A 22,658-nucleotide genomic window follows, 5' to 3' on the forward strand; every position below is an offset into this window, starting at 1 on the left:
GAAGCAGAAGAAGAGTGGTTCTTCTGCTTCTTACTGTAACTAGGTACACTTTTTCAGATGCTAGTTGATCATAATTATACATCACTATTTCCTTCATGATCAGAATAATATGATTTTCATTTAGTTACAAGTTTTACATAAAATGTTTCATTTTTAATAAAAGTATATAATTATAGTTTATTATCAGCACTGCTATTGAAACCTACTACTTTTGGCTGACTAGTGGCTTTCTAGAAAGACATGTAGAAACAGTGAGATTCTGAATATGTTGGTTAGCTTTTTTACCTCCAGTAAAAACTCATGGCAATAATTTGCAGATTTAAAAAAAAAAAAAGAGGGAGACAGGAAATAGATACATAAGATGCAGGCTGGTGATAAACACCAGGATGGAATTATTAAAATAAGCATACCGTTTTCCCCTAGAGGTCAGAGTAAGAACTAATTCTCTTGTTGTTTAAGCAGACAGTGAATTCATCAAGTACGTGGGCCCTTTTAACTTTCTCTAGAATGGGTTTTCTTTGGAAGTCCTAACTTGTAGTTTAGGTGTTTTGGGACAAACTCATTTTTAGAAAATGAAACTATCATAGATGACACTTAAAACAATTTAAATTATTTTCATTTGAGTACATGAATATGAACATTTACAATTAATGTAATAAATGTTTTTACTGAAGCAAAATCAAATTAACAATGTTTACACTGAATAAGGCTCGTGGAAAAATTAATAGAACATTGACTAGTTCTTAATATAGATAATCTCATTTTACTAAATATTGGAATGTAGAAAGAGAAAGGGTGGTGGTGAGATTTTCACTATTCTTAATGACCTTTATTGGTTAATATTGTCAATAAATTAAAAGAGTTCAGCAATCCTCCATTAAGAAATTTTAGAATTTCACTAAATTCTTTATAATTATGTAGAACTTCATAATGACACAACAATATTAAAGGAAGATCATAGAAGGCGACTCTAGTATAACTTTATGGCACAACAATGTAATTGAGTAAGCAAAATTATAAAGGGTAAGTAACAATGCATGATTAGAGGTAAGCTCACTGACAGAATAATTTTTTTCTGTATCTGTTTTGTATGTAACCCCTCCATGATTTTCAACCATTATAACTTTCTTGAAAAGATTACATAGGACAGTAAATATAGGATAAAAGTGGTGTGACATTTATTTCCAAAACTCACAGCAGACATTGCTAGTGGATTTCTGACTTATTCTGACTGAGCCTGTAATTCTTTTTAACTTAGTACACCACCAAGCCATTAGCAATCAATCAGAATTGCACAAAAAATAAAATCTTTTAAAAAAATTCTGTGCAAGATTATATATGCTACAGTTGAGCATTGCATTACTATTTGAGTGGGTATTTATAAGAAAAGAAAGGATTCTTAAGTAGTGAAATTAGAAAGATAGCATGCACACAAATTACATGGCCAGACTTGATTATCTAAGCCAATTGGCAAACTTGCAATACATAAAATTTTCCAGAATAAAACTGTAATTTTTAAAAGATATGGTCTTCACTAGGCTTGCGTATTCTGTTGCCATCCCTTCTGTAAAATCTCAGCATTGGCCTTGCTCCCTTTAATTTATCACCCTCCTTCATTAAGCCTACCTTCACTGTCTATAAATTATTTTTCACTCCACAATATATATATAGACAGGTCCTTCTGCTGGAATGCTCTTTTCCTTCACAAATGTCTAATTCTGAAGCTCTCTTAATGACTTGGCTTAACTGTCCCCTCCTTAGAGTGGTCTTCTAAGACCACAATCCCTAACATAACGACCTCCTTCCAACCTTGTTATTCTCTCCAAGGCAGGGACCAGATATATACCATTAACAATGTAGACGTATTGCTTGGAAAAGAGTATGATGCTTAGTAAATATAAAAAAGATTGTCTCACAAATAACTGAATTCACTTTAAAAAATACACTGACAAATCCATGTTTTTTGATTTAAGATATAATAACAAGAATGTGATTTTAATATTTAAATTGATGTTGAATTCTTACAAAACTATTTGGGTACCCAAAGAAATGTTTGAAGTTTTGCTTTCTAAACAAATTTTTATACTCTGCTAAGGATGATTAGCCTGTTGAGAACACAGAGTTAAAAACAATTCTGACATTCCTAATTCAATTCCTGACTCCATGGAGAAGCCTTCATAAGAGAAGCACATATTCATGGACATTGTTCATATATTTTAAGTTAAAAAAACTTAATAAACAAAAATTTATATTAAATAACATCTTGTATGTTATCTTACTAGTGTCTTGCTTTATAACTTAATTCACTGAACATTATAATGTTTTTATAAGAATACATTATGTTTATATATTTTAAAGATTTGAAGACAAGGAGGAGCATAACAATGCATGTTGCTTTAGGCATTATATCTGTGTTACAAACATTTTCCATTAGAAATCTTAAATTTAAAAAGTCTTAATTTCAGGAATTTGGAAGGGATGAAACATATTATTTAATACTTTTATTTAAATTATTTGAATAAATATTTAAGACTGGAACCCCAAGATGGCAGATAACACACATACAAAATCAAATATTAACAAGCAATACTTAAGGGTTCAGCCAAGAATCAATATGTTGTTTGTTTAGTCTCTTAATGGCTGTCTTCATTTCCTGATTCCTCAGAATATAAATAATAGGATTAAGGAATGGGGTGACTATGGAATAAAACACAGAAAGAAACTTATCTACAGAATAACTGTTGAATGGAGAAGCATAGATGAAGATAGCTGGTCCAAAGAAGAGAGTTACTACCGTGATGTGAGCAGACAGTGTGGACAGAGCCTTGGAGGTTGCACTGGAGGAGTGCTGCCAGATGGTGACCAACATGACGATGTAGGAAATGAGCAATAGAATAAAGCAGACCAGGGATAGGAACCCACTGTTTGCAATCACCAAGAGCTCCAGAGTATATGTCTCAGTGCAGGCAAGCCTGATGACCAGCAGGAGGTCACAGAAAATGCTATCCACAACATTGGGACCACAGAAAGGTAAACCCACTGTAAAAACCATTTGGCTTGTGGTATATATGAAGCCAATTGCCCATGAGAGCAACAGGAACACAGTAAGCACTCTGTTGTTCATGATGGCCTTGTAGTACAAGGGTTTGCATATGGCAACGTACCTGTCAATGGCCATAGCTATCAGGAGAGACATTTCTCCACCCCCAAAGAAGTGCAAAAAAAACATCTGGACCATGCAACCCCACAAGGAGATGGCCTTATGTTTTCTAAGGAAGTCTGCAGTCACTTTGGGAGTCGCCACAGAGGAAAGACATAAGTCAAAAAATGATAAATTTGCCAGAAGGAAATACGTGGGGGAGTGAAGATGGCTATCAGATATCACGGTGATCACAATGAGGAGGTTTCCCACTATGATGGCTACATAGGTATGAAAGAATATTGCAAAGAAGAGTATTTGGATTTCTGGAGAACTAGAAAGTCCCAGCAGGATGAACTCAGAAACACTTGAGCTGTTATTGAGGGTATCCATTTATTTATTTGCATGAATTTGTCACATTGTCTAAAAGAAAGGAAAACAAAAAATCATAGAGACTAACAAGACAGTGAACCTAATCATTTTACGCATTTTATTATTCTTTACTCAGAGAGTCAAGCTTTTTGACAATGTGATTGTCATATATATTCCTTGAAATTTTGCAGTTTGAGATACTTCACAGGGCCACACAGCCAGTGGAAACTGTGGTGTAAATGGAGCTGATAAGATCAGGTTTCTCTCAGTTAATATAAGGCAAAGTCAGTAGATCTGTGTAACCTTGGTGTCCCTTCACTTTCAGCTCTAGATCAGACTATGAATGAATATAGTTTGTTAGAGTTATAAGAAAGACTTTTGAAAAGCATCATGGGAGTGAATTTTATCTTATTGTAGCTCCAAGAAGTACACAAACACACTTGTTACATTCTCAGTATGCATTAAAAAGTCTGATTACTATGTCATAGTAAAAAAATATTGCTTATATAACAAAATGTACATTATGCTTCCCTTAAGGAAATTATAAAACACTAATTAATTACCATGCCCCTATTATTGATATAAAATTGAATGGTGAGACAGTTACATTGTTAATTGAGATTAAACCCAGTTGTCAAGGGTAAATGAAACTTTTAGACTTGAACAACCCAGATTCTCTCTCAAAACTATAGAGGCTCATTCCACATATTGCCTAATTCTCCATTTTAAGTAATTGACAAAATAAGTATATTCAATCTGTCTATTCTTAGGCAATTGTTGCAAAATTGGACCATAAGACCATTTACATTATATTCCTGTTTAATACACATATTTTCACACATAATGAGTACATAAAAATTCCAAAATCACTGTCATTAAGAGTAGGATGTAGTGACGTTGACCACTTTAGTCTTATTCAGCTTTACTCTCTCAAAGAGGAGTAAAGAGTGAGGGGAATCCTTAACATCTGTTAAACAACACCGACAAAAAAACATAAACATATCACTGGAACAGTATATTTAGAAAGTAACTATTCTCTTTAGATCTTTGTTTCCTACCAGTGATTTTCTCTAAGGTTCACTTTGTTGAGGATGGATGTAAGCTATAGATATAGGGTCACTGAGTGAGGTTGATTCAGCTAAGCCAACTGAATTTTAAAAAATTAAATACTTAAACAGGCCAGCATACAACCTATGTTACCCATTTAGTTCAGAGCCTCCCTTTAGGCTTGCTGTAGCTATATTATCCAATTCTTTGTTACAGGCTTGTTGCTCATTTCCAGTATGTTTCTTGTTATCAGAGTGCTATATCCAAACCTTATGAAGGAATCAAATCAAATATATATGGTTATTTAAAATATATATATATATTTTTTTCTTTTTTTTCCCCCCATTTATTTATTTTATTGCATTTTAGGTTTGGGGGTACATGTGAAGAACATGCAAAATTGCTGCACAGGTACACACGTGGCAGTGTGATTTGCCGCCTTCCTCCCCATCACCTACATCTGGCATTTCTCCCCTTGCTATCTCTCCCCAGCTTCCCACCCCCCACCGTCCCTCCCCTATTTCCCCCCCTTAAATCACATAGTTAAAATTTAAAAAATAACAGTGTATGCTGGGGTCAGTTGGGGGGAAATAGGGGAGGGAGGGTGGGGGGTGGGAAGCTGGGGAGAGATAGCAAGGGGAGAAATGCCAGATGTAGGTGATGGGGAGGAAGGCGGCAAATCACACTGCCACGTGTGTTCCTGTGCAACAATTTTGCATGTTCTTCACATGTACCCCAAAATGTAAAATGCAATAAAATAAATAAATGGGAAAAAAAAATAACAGTGTATGTAGCTAGTTATAGTAAACTTCTTGATTTGTTCATCAGGCTTGTACCCTTAAGATTAAAACAATCATGTTAAGCTATGGCCTCTGGATCTGCTGTGTTTCTACAAAGTATTCAAATATGTAGATTTGTAGGAGCACATGGACCTGCAGAGACAGAGTCTCAAACTACTCAATTTCTCCATGATATTTTTTTGGTTAAATGAGTGCTTAAATATATGGCTATTTTTAGACTTTTCATAAGAATATTATATTTCCTCATTTAACAAGTTTAATGATAGCATCAACATAGCAAGAATGTAACATCCTATGACTTTCTATCATAGAAGAATGAAGCTAAGGATAAGCCATTTTACCCTTGTAGTCCTGTTATTTAATCCCTCTGTAAAAATAATTCTACCCCTAAGCAACCATGTGAATTTCTTCATATTATGTAATAATTGAAATAAAATTCAGTATGATCATTGTAGCAAAAAAAATTTTTAAATATCAAGACTCTCATTCTCTCAGAATGTCTTATTTGACCTGGATTGTTATTTTCTTAACTCCAAATACAAAAATACAAGTTTTCTTTGTTTTAATTGCAATAAAATACAATTCTTTGCAGTTAAATTTCCCCCTTTCTAGCCCTCTCTTTAGTTATGATTTTGGCATTTGTGTTTTATTACTTATGGTCCTATATACCATTGTAAATGCAAATAGTGTGATAAACATATTATATATGTAGAGTAATTAATATATCAGGATTATGTAACCTACCAGTTTACACTTGGATTTAGGAATTAACACCATTGTGAAATCCTGGATACTAAATCTTTACCATCTAGTGATTTTATTTTCTGCTCTGGGTTTGAAAGACACAGTATTTAAATGTACTCCTTGCAAAGAGGCATAAAGGAGAAAACTAATTTGATTGCTATTACATTCCTCAGAGACTGGCAGTACACAGCAATGGGGATTGTTAAAACATCTCTTCTGCCATTATGGAAAATGTAACACTGTATTTTACCTATCAAATTGGTGACATTTTAAAGCAACAATCAGTACTCAGGAAGGTACAGAAAGAGAACTAGAGATGAATTATGAGATTTTTGTGTGATAGTCATACATACTATTGCTGAAATTATTTTTTACAATAAACATTGATAACTATTCTATTCGTGCAAAATATTAATATTTATTCTGGATTAGTAATCTTATATCAACAAATAAAAATGTATGTATTTTCAATGTGCAACAAATGGCTAAATCAAGCTAATCAACATATTTATGACCTCACATAATTATCCTGTTTTTGGTTGTGGTGAGAACATGTAAAATTTACTTGCTTATAAATTTTCAACAATATAGTATATTGCTGTTACCTATAGTCACCATAATGTACAGTGGGTCTCTTGAACTTATTCCTTCTATCTAATTGAAACTTTGTGTTCTTCAACCAAAATCTCCCAAATAATCCCACAACCCAGTCACGGTAACCACCATTCTACTGTCTGTTTCTATGAGTTTAAATTTTGTTTTAGAGTCCACATGTAAGTGAGATCATGTGGTATTTGTCTTTCTGTGCCTTGCTTGTTTCACTTAACATAATGTCATCCAGGGTCATAGATGTTGTTACAAATTATAGGATTTTCTTCTTTTCTAAGACTGAATTTTTTTTACTGTGCATATATACTACATTTTCTTTATCCATTCATCACTTGATAGACACATGGTTTTCATAACTTGGATGCTGCAAATTTTTATTTTAGATTCATGAGGTACAGGTTCATTACAAATGTGAAGATTTGTTACATGAGTATATTATGTAATATTAAGATTTGGGGTACAACTGATCTCATCACTTAGCTAGTGAGTATGATACCTAAAATTTTTTCAATCCTTACCTTCCTTTCTCTCTCCTTCCCACCTCTAGTAGTCTGCATTGTCTACTGTTCTCATCTTTATGTCAATGAGTACCCAATAGTTAGTTCCCATTTACAAGTGAGAACATATGATATTTAGCTTTCTGTTCTTGAATTGTTTCACTTAGGATAATGGCCTTCAGTTACATTCATGCTGTTGTAAATAACACAATTTCATTCTTTTTATGGATGTGTAGTATTCCGTGATGTATATTTACCACATTTTCTTTATTCAGTTCACCATTAATGGGTGCCTAGGTCGGTTCCATGTCTTTGCCATTGTGAATAGTGCTGTAATGAACATATGAGTGTGTCTTCTTAGCAGAATAATTTTCTTTATATATATACCCAGTGATGAGACTGTTGAGTCAAATCGTAGTTCTAAGTTCTTTGAGAAATCTCCAAACTGGTTTTCACAGTGGTTGCACTAATTTACATTCTCATCAACAGTGTATAAGCATTCTCTCTGCAGCCTCACCGACATCTTTTATTTTGTGATTTTTTAATGTGAGTCATTCTGGCTAGTGTAAGACGATATCTCATTGCAGTTTTGATATGCATTTCTCTGATGATTACTGCTGTTAAGTATTTTTTCATTTGTTTGTTGACCATTTGTATGTCTTCTTTTGAAAAGTGCCTATTCATGTCTTTTGTTTCCTTTTTAATGAAATTACTTTTTTTTTTTTTGCTTGTTGCATGAAATTTCTTATAGATTCTGAATATTAGACTTGTTGGATCCATAGCTTGAAAATATTTTCTCCTACTCTGCAGGTTTTATGTTTACATTGATAGTTTCTTTTGCTGTGCAGAGCTGTTTACTTTAATGAAGTTCTACTTGCCAGTTTTTGTTTTTGTTGCAATTGTTTTTGAGGACTTAGCCATAAATTCCTTTCAAAGTCAATGTCCAAAATGCTGTTTCCCAGATTTTCTTCTACAATTCTTATAGTTTGAAGTCTTACTTTTACATCTTTTTGAGTTACATTTTGTATATGGTGAAAGATAGGGGTTCAGTTTCATTCTTCTGCATATGCCTAGCCAGTTATCTAACTGCCATTTGTTGAATAGAGAGTCTACATAATTGCTTATTTTTGTCAACTTTGTCAAAGATCAGATGGTGTAGGTATGCAACTTTATTTCTGGGTTCTCTATTCTATTTCATTGGTCTATGGGTCTGTTTTTGTACAATTATCATGATGTCCTAGTTACTGTAGCCTTATAGTATAGTTTGAATTCAGGCAATGTGATGCCTATGGTTTTATTCCTTCTACTAATGATCACTTCGGCTACTTAGCACCTTTTAAAATTCCTTATGGATTTTAAAAGTTTTTTTTCTAATTCTGTGAAAAATGACATTCCTAGTTTAATAGAAATAACCTTAAATCTGTAGATTTCTTTGGACAATACAGCAATTTTAACAATATTGATCCTTCCAAGGGACATTGGCCTACAATTTTATTTAAGTATTCCTATCTAGCTTCAGTGTCAGAGTAATGGTGGCCTTATAAAATGAGTTTGGGCCAGGCACAGTGGCTTATGCCCATAATCCCAGCACTTTGGGAGGCAAAAGTGGGCATATCACCTGAGGTCTGGAGTTAGAGACCAGGCTAGCCAACATGGTAAAACCTGTCTCTTCTAAAACTACAAAAATTAGCTTGGTGTAGTGGCATGTGCCTCTAATACCAGCTACTCAGGAGGCTGAGGCAGGAGAATTGCTTGAACCCAGGAAGCAGAGGTTATAGTGAGCCAGGGTTGTGCCATTGCCCTCTGGCCAGGGCGACAAGAGCAAAACTCCATCTCACAAAAGTTTGGAAGTATTCCTTTTTCTTTAATTATTGGATGTGTTGGAAAAGGATTGATGTTAGTTCTGTAAATATTTGTCTGATGATCTTTCAGTTCTGGAGGCACTATATTCCAACACCTGGGATGATTGCTTTGATTCATTGTTTTATTGACACACAGACTTCTACCTTTTGGTGGAGTTCGATATAAGAAAGGAATATTAGCATGTCTAGTATACAGTGGAAATAGCCATTCTTCTTGAGCATGTTTGGTAAAGTCTGTGGGACTAAAATTGTCTGTGCTGGAAAAATACAGCATTTGTAGGTTTTGGCAAACCCTAATAGAAGAATAACAATGTTATGTACCGTGAGCCATAGTGTCTATAGCAGAGCTGAAAATATGAGTTTTAAACCAGCTCCCCGATTTCACTCTGTTCTAATAAGGATGAAATGTCTGATTATGAAACTTATGTTGACTATGGAAACAGAGCTATCTACAAAAAAACCTGAGTTATTTGATATTAATATTCACTAGAGAGCATCAAAAAAGTCATGAAACAAATAACATAATGCCTCATCCAGTTGATATAAACTACTCACTATTATTGAAGTAGTCATAATAGTAGAAAAGGAATTTCTGTCTGGACCCACTGCATGGCTTCCTACTCACCAAGGTCATGCTTGCTATGGTGCAATAAATGTCATCAACGAAACCAACTTTAACCCCCTAATCTGATACCATCTTGTAGACAGAATAACCAGCCACTGGGACAAGTTGATGATATCGACCTATTTTATTCTAGATGAGACAATTACTCATCTTCAAGGGACGATATATACAGTGGGCATAAGCTTGCATTCTATATTTACAGGGCGCTATCTAAAGATATATACATAGTTTAATCAAAGAATTATAACATATCTGAATCCAAGTTATAAGTGTTGACCAATAATTATGGCTCTATTGGACCTATCATGTACAGGTTATTTTAAACATATAACTTAGATCACATTTAAAAAAAAAAAACTGTATGTGCTAACTCCTCTTTACACCTTTAAACGTTGCATATCCCTAAACAGATTATTGCAGCTATTACTATTTTTTCTAATATATTTGTAACTAGAGAAAAATACCCATATATTTTATTTTTCAACTTTTATTTTAGGTTTAGTAGGTACATGTGCAGGTTTGTAACATGGGTGAAATGCATGTCACTGGGGTTTGGTGTACAAATAATTTTATCACCCAGGTAGTGAGTGGAGTATCCAATAGGTAGTTTTTTGACCGTCATTCTCTTCCCACCCTACACTATCAAGTAGGTTTATTGTTTCCCTCTTTGTGCCCATGTGTACTCAGTGTTCATCTTCCATGTACAAATGAGAATATGCAGTATTTGGTTTTCCCTTTCTGTATTAATTCACTTAGGTAATGGCCTCCAACTACATCCATGTTGCTGCAAATGGCAAGATTTCATTGTTTTTATGGCTGCATTGTATTCAATAGTGTATATGTGCTACTCTTTTTTTTTTAAATTCAGTCCAACACTAATGGGCATCTGGGTTGATTCCATGTCTTTGCTATTGTGAACAGTGCTTTAATGAATATAGAAGTTTGTGTTTCTTTTTGGTAGAATTCTCTTTATTCATTTGGATGAATACCCTAGTAATGAGATTGCTGAGTCAAATGGTAGTTTTAAGTTCTTTGAGAAACCTTTAAACTGCGTTCCACAGTGGCTGAACTAATTTACATTCTCATCAGCAGTGCATAAGAGTTCCCTTTTCTCTGCAAACTCACCAATATCTGTGTTTTTCTTTTTTTTTTTTTTAATTTCTGTAATAGCCATTCTGACTTTTGTGAGATGTGGTATCTCATTTTGGTTTTGATTTGCATTTCTCTAATGACTAGTGATGTGGAACATTTTTTCATATGCCTGTTGGCCACATATATGTCTTCTTTTGAGAAGTATCTCTTCTTGTCTTTTGGCTACTTTTTAACAAGGTTTTTTTTTCTTGTTTGCTTGTTTAAGTTCATTATAGATTCTGGATATTAGAATTTTGTTTGGTGCATAGTTTACAAATATTTTCTCCCAACCTGTAGGATGTCTGTTTATGCTGTCAACTGTTTCTTTTGTTGTGCAGAAGTATTTAGATATGATTTGTTTTTGTTACCATTAATTTTGGAGACCTAGTCATAAAATCTTTGCCAATGCCTAAATGATATGTCCTAGGTTTGTTTCTAGGGTTTCTATAATTTTATATCTTACAGTTAAGTCTTTAATTCATAGTGAGTTGATTTCTGTATAAGGTAAAAGGAAGAGATCCAGTTTCATTCTATGGCATATGGCTAGCCAGTTATTGCAACACAGTTTATTGAATAGGTAGTCTTTTTTCCATTGCATATTATTGTTAACTTTGTTGAAGATCAGATGATTGTAAGTATTTGGCTTTATTTTTGGGTTCCCTCTTCTGTTTCATTGGCCTATGTGTCTGTTTTTGCAGCAGTAACATGCTGTTTTGTTACTGTAGCCTCATAGTATAGCTTGTAGTTGGGTAGTGTGATGCCTCTTGTTGTTTATGATCAGAATTGATTTAGCTATTTGGGCTCCTTTTGGGGTTTGATTTGAATTGTAGAATACTTACTATTGAATTCTGTAAAACATAATATTGGTAGTTTGAGAAAAATAGTATTTAATCTGTAAATTGCTTTGGGCAGCATGGCTAGTTTAATGATATTGATTCTTCTAATTTATGAGCATAGGATTTCTTTCCATTTGTTTGTGTCATATCTGATCTATTTTAGCAATGTTTTGTAAGTTTTATTGCAGAGATCTTTCACCTCCCTGGTTAGCAATATTTCTTGGTATTTTATTCTTTTTGCGGCTGCTGTGAATGAAACTGCCTTCTTGATTTGGGTCTAAGCTTGGACATTATTGATGTATAGAAACGCCAATAATTTTTGTACATTGATTTTGTATCCTGAAACTTTACTGAAGTTGATTTCAGATCTAGGAGTCTCTGGGCAGAGATTCTGTAAGTTTTCTAGGTATAGAATCATATTATTTATGAGGACATATAGTTTGACTTTATCTTTTGCTATGTTTATTTCTCTCTCTCTCTCTCTCTCTCTCTCTCTCTCTCACACACACACACACACACACACACACACACACACACACACACACACATCGCACACTCACTCACCTGAATATTCTGGCTAGGACTTCCAGTACTATGTTGAATAAAAGTAGTGAGAGTGAGCTTTCTTATATTGTTTCATTTCTCAGGAAAAATGCTTCCAGCTTTTGCCCATTCAGTATGATTTTGGCTGTCAGTTTGTCATATATGGTTCTTATTATTTTGAGGTATGTTTCTTTGATGGCTTGTTTGTTGAGGGTTTATTTTTTAACATAAAAGGATGTTGAATTTTACAAGAATCTTTTTCTATGTCTGTTGATAAGATCATGTGGGTTTTATTTTTTATTTATTTTTATTATTTTTTATTTTTTATTGCATTTTAGGTCTTGGGGTACATGTGAAGAACATACAAGATTGTTGCATAGGTAGGCAAGGACTTCATGACCAAAACACCAAAAGCATTGGCAACAAAAGCCAAAATAGACAAATAGGACCTAATCAAACTCCACAGCTTCTGCATGGCAAAAGAAACAGCCATTAGAGTGAATCAGCAACCAACAGAATGGGAAAAAAATTTTGCAGTTTACCCATCTGACAAACGGCTGATATCCAGAATTTACAAAGAGCTAAAACAGATTTACAAGAAAAAAACAAACAAGCCCATTCAAAAGTGGGCAAAGGATGTAAACAGACACTTTACAAAAGAAGACATACATGAGGCCAACAAACATATGAAAAAATGCTCATCATCACTGGGTTTTATTTTTAGTTCTGTTTATGTGATGAATCTAATTTATTGATCTGCACATGTTGAATCAACCGTGCGTTGCAGGAATAAAGCCTTCTTGATTGTGGTAATATTAGCTTTTAGATATGCTATTAGATTTGATTTCCTAGTATTTTGCTGATGATTTGGGTGTCTATGTTTATCAAGAATATTGGCCTGAAGTTTTCTTTTCTTGTTGTTGTGTCTCTGCCAGATTTTGGAATAATGCTGGCCTCATAGAATAAGTTGGGGAGGAGTATCTCCTTTTTGATATTTTGGAATAATTTCAGGATTGGTACTAGCTCTTTTTTTTAAATCTGGTAGAATTTGGCTGTGAAACCATCTGGTCCAGGGCTTTTTCTGATTGGTAGATTTTTTATTACTGATTCAATTTCAGAACTTGTGAATTACTTTTTTATGAGACAAGGTCCTATTCTGTTGTCCAGGATGGAGTGCAGTGGCATGGTCATAGCTCACCAAAGCCTCAAACTCCTGGGCTGAATCAATCCTTGCATTCAGCCCCCTCAGAGTTCTATTTTTAATGGCCATGCTAAATATATAGGTAGTTTACACAGCTTGATTACAGTATTAAAATATATTGAGTTTGACTGTACATTATTTTTATCAGTGAGTTTTATACCTTCATATTTTTTATACTACTTAATAGTTTCCTTTTAATTTGAAATGTTCCCTTTAACATTTGTGAGATAGGTCTGGTGGTAATAAACTCTCTCAGCTTTCATTTGTCTGGAAAAGTCTTTATATATCCTTCAACACTCAAGTATTGCTTTTCTGGATACAGTATTCTTGGCTGCTAGGTTTTTTTTCTTTAGTATTTAAATATCTCATCCCAACTCCTTCTTGCCTATAAGGCTTTTTCTGTTTGTTTTGGGAAGGCTGCTGTCAGGTATAGGGAACTCTCTTGTATGTTACTTGTTTCTTTTCTCTTGCTCCTTTCAGGATCCTCTCTCTGCCTTTCATCTTATACAGTTTAATTATACTATATCTTTTGGCATTATTATTGGGATTGCACCTGACTTGGTGCCTTTTGTGCCTGAGTGTATGTATCTCTCTCCAGGTTTGTTAAGTTTTCTGTTATTTTTTAAATAAGTTTTATAATGCTTTATCATTTTCTACTCGCTTCTAAACCCAAATAACACAAATATCTTCTTTAAATGCTGTCCCATAAATCTTACAAACTTTCATTGTTCCTTTTAATCCTGTTGTTTTTTCTTCTCTGAGTATTTTTAAATAGCCTGTCTTTCTAACTCACTGATTCTTTTTTCTGCTTCACCTATTTTTGGTAATGATGCTTTCAACTGAACTTTATTTTATTAATTGTATTTTTCAGCTTCAAAGCTACTATTTGATTTTTATCATCATTTTAATCTCTATGTTAAATTTCTCTGACAAATTTTAAAATTGTCTCTGAATTCTCTTTAAGTTAACTGAGCTTCCTTAAAAACAGGTAGTTTGAGTTATTTCTCAGGCAGATCATAGATCTCCATCTCTTTAGGATCATCGGTTTGCATCTTATTTTATGCCAGTGATGTCAGTTTCTCTGGTTGTTCTTGATTCTTATGGTCATGTTTCGATGTCTGTGCATTGGATAAAATAGGAATGCATTGCAATCCTTGCAGCCCAGCTTTTCTGTGGTTGCCCTTCTACAGTAGGCCTGTTTAGGAATATTGAGAAAACTGTTGTGGTTCCTAAGCCTGTGACTGTTGAAGTCATTGTCAGCACCACAATGACTTCAGCTGTTACAGGCTTAGGAACCACAAGGTCCACAGTTGCTGATGTTTCTGGCTCAGAATTCTTATTATGGGAGGATATGAATGGGTGGCCCTTCTGTATTTTGGATGATGTCACTCTAATTCTTGAGTTATCTGAGCTGAGGCTTAAAGATTAATCTCTACAAATGTATTTTATTTTCAGTGAGAATTTGTCTTTATTTCTGCCATACCCTTCTTAGAAAAGTATTTACTTTAATCTTCATAAATCAAGGCTGAGACACACTTTTTTTTCTTGATGTCCACTTTTGTTAGGCTGGCTTTCTTACACTTTTTTTTTTTTTTTTTTTTTTTTTCCAGAATCTGAACCCTCAGCATTGCCTCCAGTCTATTTCCTTACCTGTTCAGCCTCAAAGTCCAATGCACAGTGGTTTCTCAATTTTAAACTTCTATTTCTAGAAGCTCTAGGCAATAAATATATAGATGTTCTCAGAGAGGGCAATGGTTCAGTGCTGGTTTACCTTCCTGGAATAGAACTAAAGCTTTATATTGGGCCTCAGGTGTGATTTTGCTTTTTAAAAAATAGCTTTAAGTAATTTAAAAGATGTTTTAAATAAGTTTAGCAAATATAGATGCTGAGTGTGCTATACTGACAGATACAAAACTCTTACACAGTATTTTATCAACTAGAATATAATCCTTTCTACAAATGGATGCATATTTTACCTTTTAAATGATTGAAATTTCCTTAATTTGGGGTGTGTTATAATGTATGCCTGTGAAGTTTCTTGTTACTGTAGTTTGCTATGTAGCAAAGAGTCCAATATAATTTGTAATAGCAAGTATTCTAAACTTGTTGTATTTCTTCTCTTCCATTTGCTCTAAATTTATTATGTATTTAATTCTTTTTGGATTTAATTACAGAGCTCTAATTCCTGTAATTTCATTATGGAAATATATGAGTACCATATGTCCTGTGTACTTATCTTCTCAACATATCACATCTCATGGTAAAGAATACCTTGTAAAACAAATATTTATTGTGATGTTTTCCATCGTAGTAGGTTAAATCAAATATTATAATTCTAGAATATAGTTATTTCAATATGTATGACCTACTTTTCTTTATTCAATATGTATGAACTACTATGTATCAAGCTGTTCTAGGTGCTTGACATCTATAGAACTCACAGGCTAAAATAAAGCACATATTAATATATAATTACACAAGCAATAATTACCATAATATATGAGAAGGATGGAATTGTAGTATGCCATAAATGAGTAAAACAGGGAAATCTAAACTGGCCAAGAACATGTAGGAAAAGTAATCTAAAATATAATATTTCATCTGGGTCTTCTGAGAGCTTGTTAGCTGGATGAAGAGGAGATGAAAGATTATTTTAGGTAAAGGGAAGAGTTTAGAAAAAGTCCTTAGTTAACAAGATGTCTGGTGTTTTTGAGAACTTGAAAAAAGGACAATGTAACTCTACTATTATGGAAAATAAGAGATTGGAGTAAAATTCCAGAAGCATGCCATATTATGAAGGCCAGTTAAGAATTCGAACCTAAGTCTTCATGCCATAAAATAGTTTTAATAGTTTAATTGAGAATTACATTTGTATAATCTCACTCTGGCAGCTTGTAGAGAATGCATTGAATAGAGGAAAGGATTTATGTAACCGTTTTAGGATTAGTTACAAAGCTCTATCACCTAGCACAAGCAAGAAATGATCGTGTCTTTCATTAAGAGAAAATATGTAAGCTTAACCATCAATGCATACTATTTCAAATTTTGAATACACTTCTCACTACCCTCTCCAACATGCACAAACATCAGATTTAGATTGTAACTGCAAAAAGGGTTAGAATTCTAACAGAAGAAAATATAGCTGTAATTTTATGTAAAGCCCTTAGAAAGGTAAAGCTACATGGTGTATTACACAAAATAAAAAGGCTTTTGCTTTTACTTTTATTTATTGAAGTTTGAAAGTCAGCTGTGTATACTTACATTCCTCAGAACATTTGGTTTCAAGGATTATTCTTTGTAATTCTATTGAAATTGTTCTTCCATTGGCCTTTTTTCTTCTGGCATCTTATAATCACTGTACTGTTCAATTTGTGGACTCATTCTTATTTTTTGCCTCCATTGATTCAAGAAATTAGAATTGTTTTTCTCATTAACGTTATTTAATTTATGACATGTTCATGGTACCTCATTTAATAGAATAACATTAATTATCAATATACATTAAAATAATCTCAATAATATTTATATATTCATTTGTAGTTGTTTCTTTAGTAATGAATATATTGAATGTATATCATTAAAATATTCAATAATCTTTTTATGTCTATTTATGTCTATTTTTATGTCTATTTTGCTGCAGATCTCTAATTATCCTTAGGTTTATAAAAAAGTCTTAAACGTAAAATTTAATTTAGTATTGTTTATATTGATTATGATTACAACATAAGAAAAGTGAAATGATACATTATACATAATCTATTCAAACTATCTTATCATAGTATTTAAAAGTTAATTATACGGTGCTAACATCTAGAAGTTCTGTGCAGAGCTAACATTTTGGAACCATAATTTTCTCATGGCCGCTTGCATATTCTTATTTCTCAGAGTGTAAATAATTGGATTGAGTAAGGGTGTGATAACCGTATAAAATACAGCAAGAGTTTTATTGCTTGCCAAACTACTGAATGGCCAGGCATAGATAAAAATACAGGGTCCAAAGAACAGAGTGACCACAATAATGTGGGCAGACAATGTGGACAGAGCCTTGGAGAGCCCATCTGAAGATTTTTTTGGTACACTGACCAGGATGACAATGTAAGAAACAAGCAAGAGGATGAAACAGGTAAAAGAGAGCAGCCCACTGTCAGCAATGACAAATAATTCCAGGGTGTATGTTTCAACGCAAGCAAGCTTGATCACGAGGGGAAGATCACAAAATATGTTGTTTATGACATTGTGGCCACAGAAAGGCAAGTTCACTGTTAAAACTATCTGGCTCATGGTGTGTATAAAACAATTATCCATGAAAGTGTCACAAACCCCTTTAGCAGCCTGTGGCTCATGATTATCCTGTAGTACAGGGGTTTACATATGGCTACATACCTGTCAAAGGCCATGATTATCAGAAGTGTCATCTCAGCACCCCCAAATAAGTGCATAAAGAACATCTGGATCATGCAGCCCCACACAGAAATGGCCTTGTGTTCAGTGAGCAAATCTATGATCATCTTGGGTGTTGTGGCAGTGGAGAGACACATGTCCAAAAAAGACAGATTTCCAAGGAAAAAGTACATGGGAGAATGAAGGGTCGAACTACATGTCACTGTGACCATAATGAGAATGTTTCCCACCACAGTAGCACTATAGATCAAGGAAAATGTCACAAAGAAGAAAATTTGAAGTTCCCATCGTCCAGAAAATCCTAGTAAAATAAACTCAGTCACTAGAGATCCATTTTTAAAATCCATTTACTCAACTCAGAAAGGTTTCAGAAGTTCTTCACATACAAAGAGAATTAAAAAATAAGTCACAGTTAAAATCAATATTTTCTTATTTCTATTAGTTGATAATAGTTGATGATATGAGATATATAATTTTAAAAATATCAATACAGCAATATTTAAAATCTGAGATTAGCTTATGTATTATATCACTTTGAAACAATATTTCTATAGATATGCAGGAATTACAAAACATTTGAAGAAGTCCAAGTTCCATTTTCTATTGTCTTATTCCATCAGATAATATTCTTATTAATGGATCTTGACTTTCTTACTAAATTGTTCACATATGAAGATTAGATACTAATTGCTATTATTTTTGCCTTTTATTATTATAGTATTCTGCACCTGCACTTCTTGAGATTATGTTATCCAAATATATAAGGAATACAAGATTTAGAAAATGAAGAATTACATTGTTCTATATTTCTGAAGTAATTTATGAAAGCTTTTCTACGGTTCTAAACCAAACAAGCAAACAAAAAAAATTAAGTGAGCACGCACATACACACACACACATACACAAATCAAAAGCTAATTATACATGAAATAAAGTATCTAAATTTATTAAAAACAATTTTTTCTTTTTAATATACAAGCATACCTCCTTTTATTATGTTTCACTATATTGTGCTTTGCAGTTATTCAATGTTTTATAAACTGAGGGTATAAACTGAGATTGCTGACAACCCTGGATCCAGCAAGTCTGCTGGCGCCACTATTCCAACAGCATGTGCTCACTTTATGTCTCTGTGTCACATTTTGGTAATTCCCAAAATATTTATTTCAAACTTTGTTATTATTGTTATACATGTTCTTTAATCTGTAACCAGTAGTCTTTTATGTTACTATTTTAATTATTTTGGGTCACCACAAACTGTGCTCATGTAGAATGGCAGGCAATTGATAAATGTTGTTTCTAACTGCTCCACCAAACTACTCTGCCCTTATCTTTCTCAATTTCTTCAGGTCTCTCTATTCCTTGAGACACAACAATATTGGAATTAGGCCAGTAAGTAGCCTTACAATGGCCTCTAAGTGTTCAAGTAAAAGGAATAGTTTCATGTCTTTTACTTGAAATAAACTAAGAAAAAATCCTGGAGACAGTAAAAGGATCAATGGGTTCCAGAGGTTAGAATGAAGGGAGAAAACAAGAAATGGGAGAAATACAGAGGATTTATAGGGTGGTGAAACAATTCTGTATCTACTCGACTTGGAAATACATAATATATTTGTCAAAACCCACAGCACGCGTAACATCAAGAATAAATCATAATGTAAACTACAAATTGGGGAGATAATGTGGCAATGTAGGTTCTTAAGTGTAATGTATGTACCACTGAGGTTCAGGTTTTTAATGGTGGGGAGGACCATATGTGGCATCAGAGGGCATATGGGAACTCTTGTACTTCCTGCTAAATTTCCCTGTGAACTTAAAACTGCTTCAAACAATAAAATCTGTAAAAAAGCTCTTCAGGACAGAAGTTATAAAGCTTAGTGAGAAGAGTATGTCTAAAGCTGAGACAGGATAAAAGCTAGGGCTCTTGCACCAGTTAGTCAATTGTGAATGCAAATAAAAAATTCTGAAAGGAAATTAAATGTGCTACTCTAGTGATCTCATGAATGATAACAAAGTGAACCATCTTTATTGCTGATATGGAGAAACTTTTAGTGATCCACATAAAAGTTTGAATCAACTACAACATTCCCTTAAGCCAAAGCCTAATCCAGAGTAAGACCCTAACTCTCTTCAATTCTATGAAATCTGGGAGAGGAGAGGACATTGCAGAATAAAAGTTTGAAGCTAGCGGAGGTTAGTTCATGAGGTTTAAAGAAAGAAGCTATTCTCATCACATAAAACGACAAGGTGAGATAGCAAGTGCTCATATAGAAGCTGCAGAAAGTTATCTAGAATATCTGGCTAAGATTATTGATAAAGATGGCTGCACTAAACCACAGATTTTCAATATAGATGAAATAGCTTTCTATTGGAAGGTGATGATGTCTAGGATTTTCATAACTAGAGAAGAGAAACCAATACCTGATTTCAAAACTTCAATAAACAGGGTGATTCTTCTTTTAAAAGCTAATGTAGCTGCTAACTTGAGGCCAGTGCTTATTTATCATTCAAAAAATTCTAGGCCTTTATGAATTATGATAAATCTACTCTGCCTTTCCTCTGTAAATGGACCAGCAAAGCCTGGATAGCAGTACATTTGTCTACAGCATGGTTTACTGGATATTTGAAGACCACTACTAACAATTACTGCCCAGAAAAAAGATTCCTTTGAAAATATTACTGCTCATTGACAATGCACCTAGTTATTCAAGAGCTCTGCTGGAGATATGCAAGGAGATTAATGTTGTTCATGTGCCTGCTGATTTAACATTCATTCTGCATCCCATGGAGCAAAGAGTAATTTTGATTTTCAATCTTAGTATTTAAGAAATTTTGTAAGGCTATAGCTGCCATAGACAATCATTCCTCTGATAGATTTGGGCAAAGTAAACTTAAAACTTTCAGGAAATAATTCACCATTTTAGATGCCATTAAGAACATTCATGATTCATGAAAGGAGATCAAAATATCAACATTCACAGGAGTTTGGAAGAAGCTGATTCCAACCCTCATGGATTACTTTGAAGAGTTCAAGACTTCCATGGAGAAAAATTTCCACGAAGAAGACTTTCCATGGAGAAAGTAATTGCAAATATGGTAGAAACAACAAGAAATCTAGAATTAGAAGACAGTCCTGAAGATGTGACTGAATTGCTGCAATATCATGAAAAAACTTTAATATCTGAGAAGTTGCTTCTTATGAATGAGCAAAGAAAGAGTTTTTTGGGGGGTTGGGAGAAATGGAACTTACTCCTGGTAAAGATGCTGTGAACATTGTTGAAATGACAGCAAAGGATTTAGAATATTCCATAAATGTAGATGATAGCAAGGTTGAAGAGAATTGGCTTGATTTTAAATAAGTTCTAATGTGAGTTAAATGGTATCAAACAGCATCACATACTATAAATAAATAGTTTGTGAAATGAAGAGTCAATTGATATGGGAAATTTTATTATTATCTTATTTTAAGAAATTGCCACATCCATTCCAACTGACAGCAACCAATACCCTGATCAGTCAGCACTCATCAACATTAAAGCAAGACTGTCAACTGGCAAAAAAGATTACACCTTGTTAAAGGCTCAGATAACCATGAACATTTTTTAAAAATTAGGGTATGTTTTTTTTTTTAGCCAAAAATGCTATTACATACTTAATAGGCCACAGTAAAGTATAAACATAGATTTTATATGTACTAGGAAACCAAAAAAACTGTGACTCACTTTATTGTGAAATTGACTTTATTGTAGTGGTCTGAAACCAAACCAGCAATATCTCTGAGGTATCCTGTACTGAGAATTACAGGAAACACGGACTCAGCTTCAGTTCTTTTAGAGCTTGTTTTTCTTTTAAATCCTCTGTGTTACCATTGTTCAAAGTGAAGAACTTGTGTATTGTCCATGTGTGTATAAATGTGGTGGTTTAGAAGTAAAGAGTAAAGTGATTTAGTCTTAATGTATTGTTTCCATTTGGGTGTGAAGTTGTTTAATACTAAATCATCTTTACTCCGTTTTTTAGACAGTGTTCATAGGATCTAGAGTGATCGAAAGTGGTCAACAACAATTAAGCAATTAGTTTGTGCCAGGCTCCATTCTAAGTGTTTCATATACATTAATTTATTTAATTTTCATGACAATACCATGATGTAAGTACAATTTTTGTCTTCATGTTGCATGTAAGGAAACTGTGACATTCAAATAGTTAATGACTTATTCATGGGTACACAGCTAACATGGATGAGAGCTAGTATTGAAGCTGAGTTAGTTTGACACCAGAATTTGGGCTTATATCAATATACCATATTGTTTCAGAAATTAAATACTATAAGCAAATTAAATTGCTATATATTTATGGCAAAAGTGTCAATTATTGATTGAATTCAAATGTTCCATACAAATGGGTTTGGGGATCTGATTCAACAAGCATGTTGGGATCCCTCTCTGTTATGATTAACTGAATTATTTTTTCATACAGAATGAATCAATGCCCCATATCTAGAGACTTTACAATCTAGAGAGACATTAATTATCAAACAAAAAATAGCAAATGAGCCATGTAAGAAAACATGTGATTTGGTACAAGGTATATGCAAAATGTCATAAGAGGTTTAGAAAAATAGATATCAATTTCAAGTGACACTTTTATTATATATGACTTCAGGCATGGTTTATTGTTTTCAAAACACTTTAAAAAATTTTTTTACAGTAAATAAAAAAGGATGAGGAGTAGAAAATGTGTGAGCAACTATACAAGGAAAAGAATGGAGAGCAGTGCATAGGAAGAGTGATATATTCAGAAAGGACACTGGATTAAGATATTTAGATGAATAGGAAATGCCTGGGTTCTCCAATG

General features: G+C 33.5%; 1 protein-coding gene across 1 annotated transcript; it reads right to left on the reverse strand.

Annotated features, from left to right (window-relative positions):
• Positions 1 to 17,216: 17,216 nt before the first annotated feature.
• Positions 17,217 to 18,154, reverse strand: LOC116538765 (olfactory receptor 4L1-like). The gene is given in 2 exon segments (XM_032261311.1): positions 17,217 to 17,701; positions 17,704 to 18,154. Coding segments are annotated over 2 exon segments (936 nt in total).
• Positions 18,155 to 22,658: the final 4,504 nt, after the last annotated feature.

The sequence above is a fragment of the Sapajus apella genome, unplaced genomic scaffold (genome assembly GCF_009761245.1).
Source record: "Sapajus apella isolate SASKATOON/1434 unplaced genomic scaffold, GSC_monkey_1.0 scaffold122, whole genome shotgun sequence".
Classification (NCBI taxonomy): domain Eukaryota; kingdom Metazoa; phylum Chordata; class Mammalia; order Primates; family Cebidae; genus Sapajus; species Sapajus apella.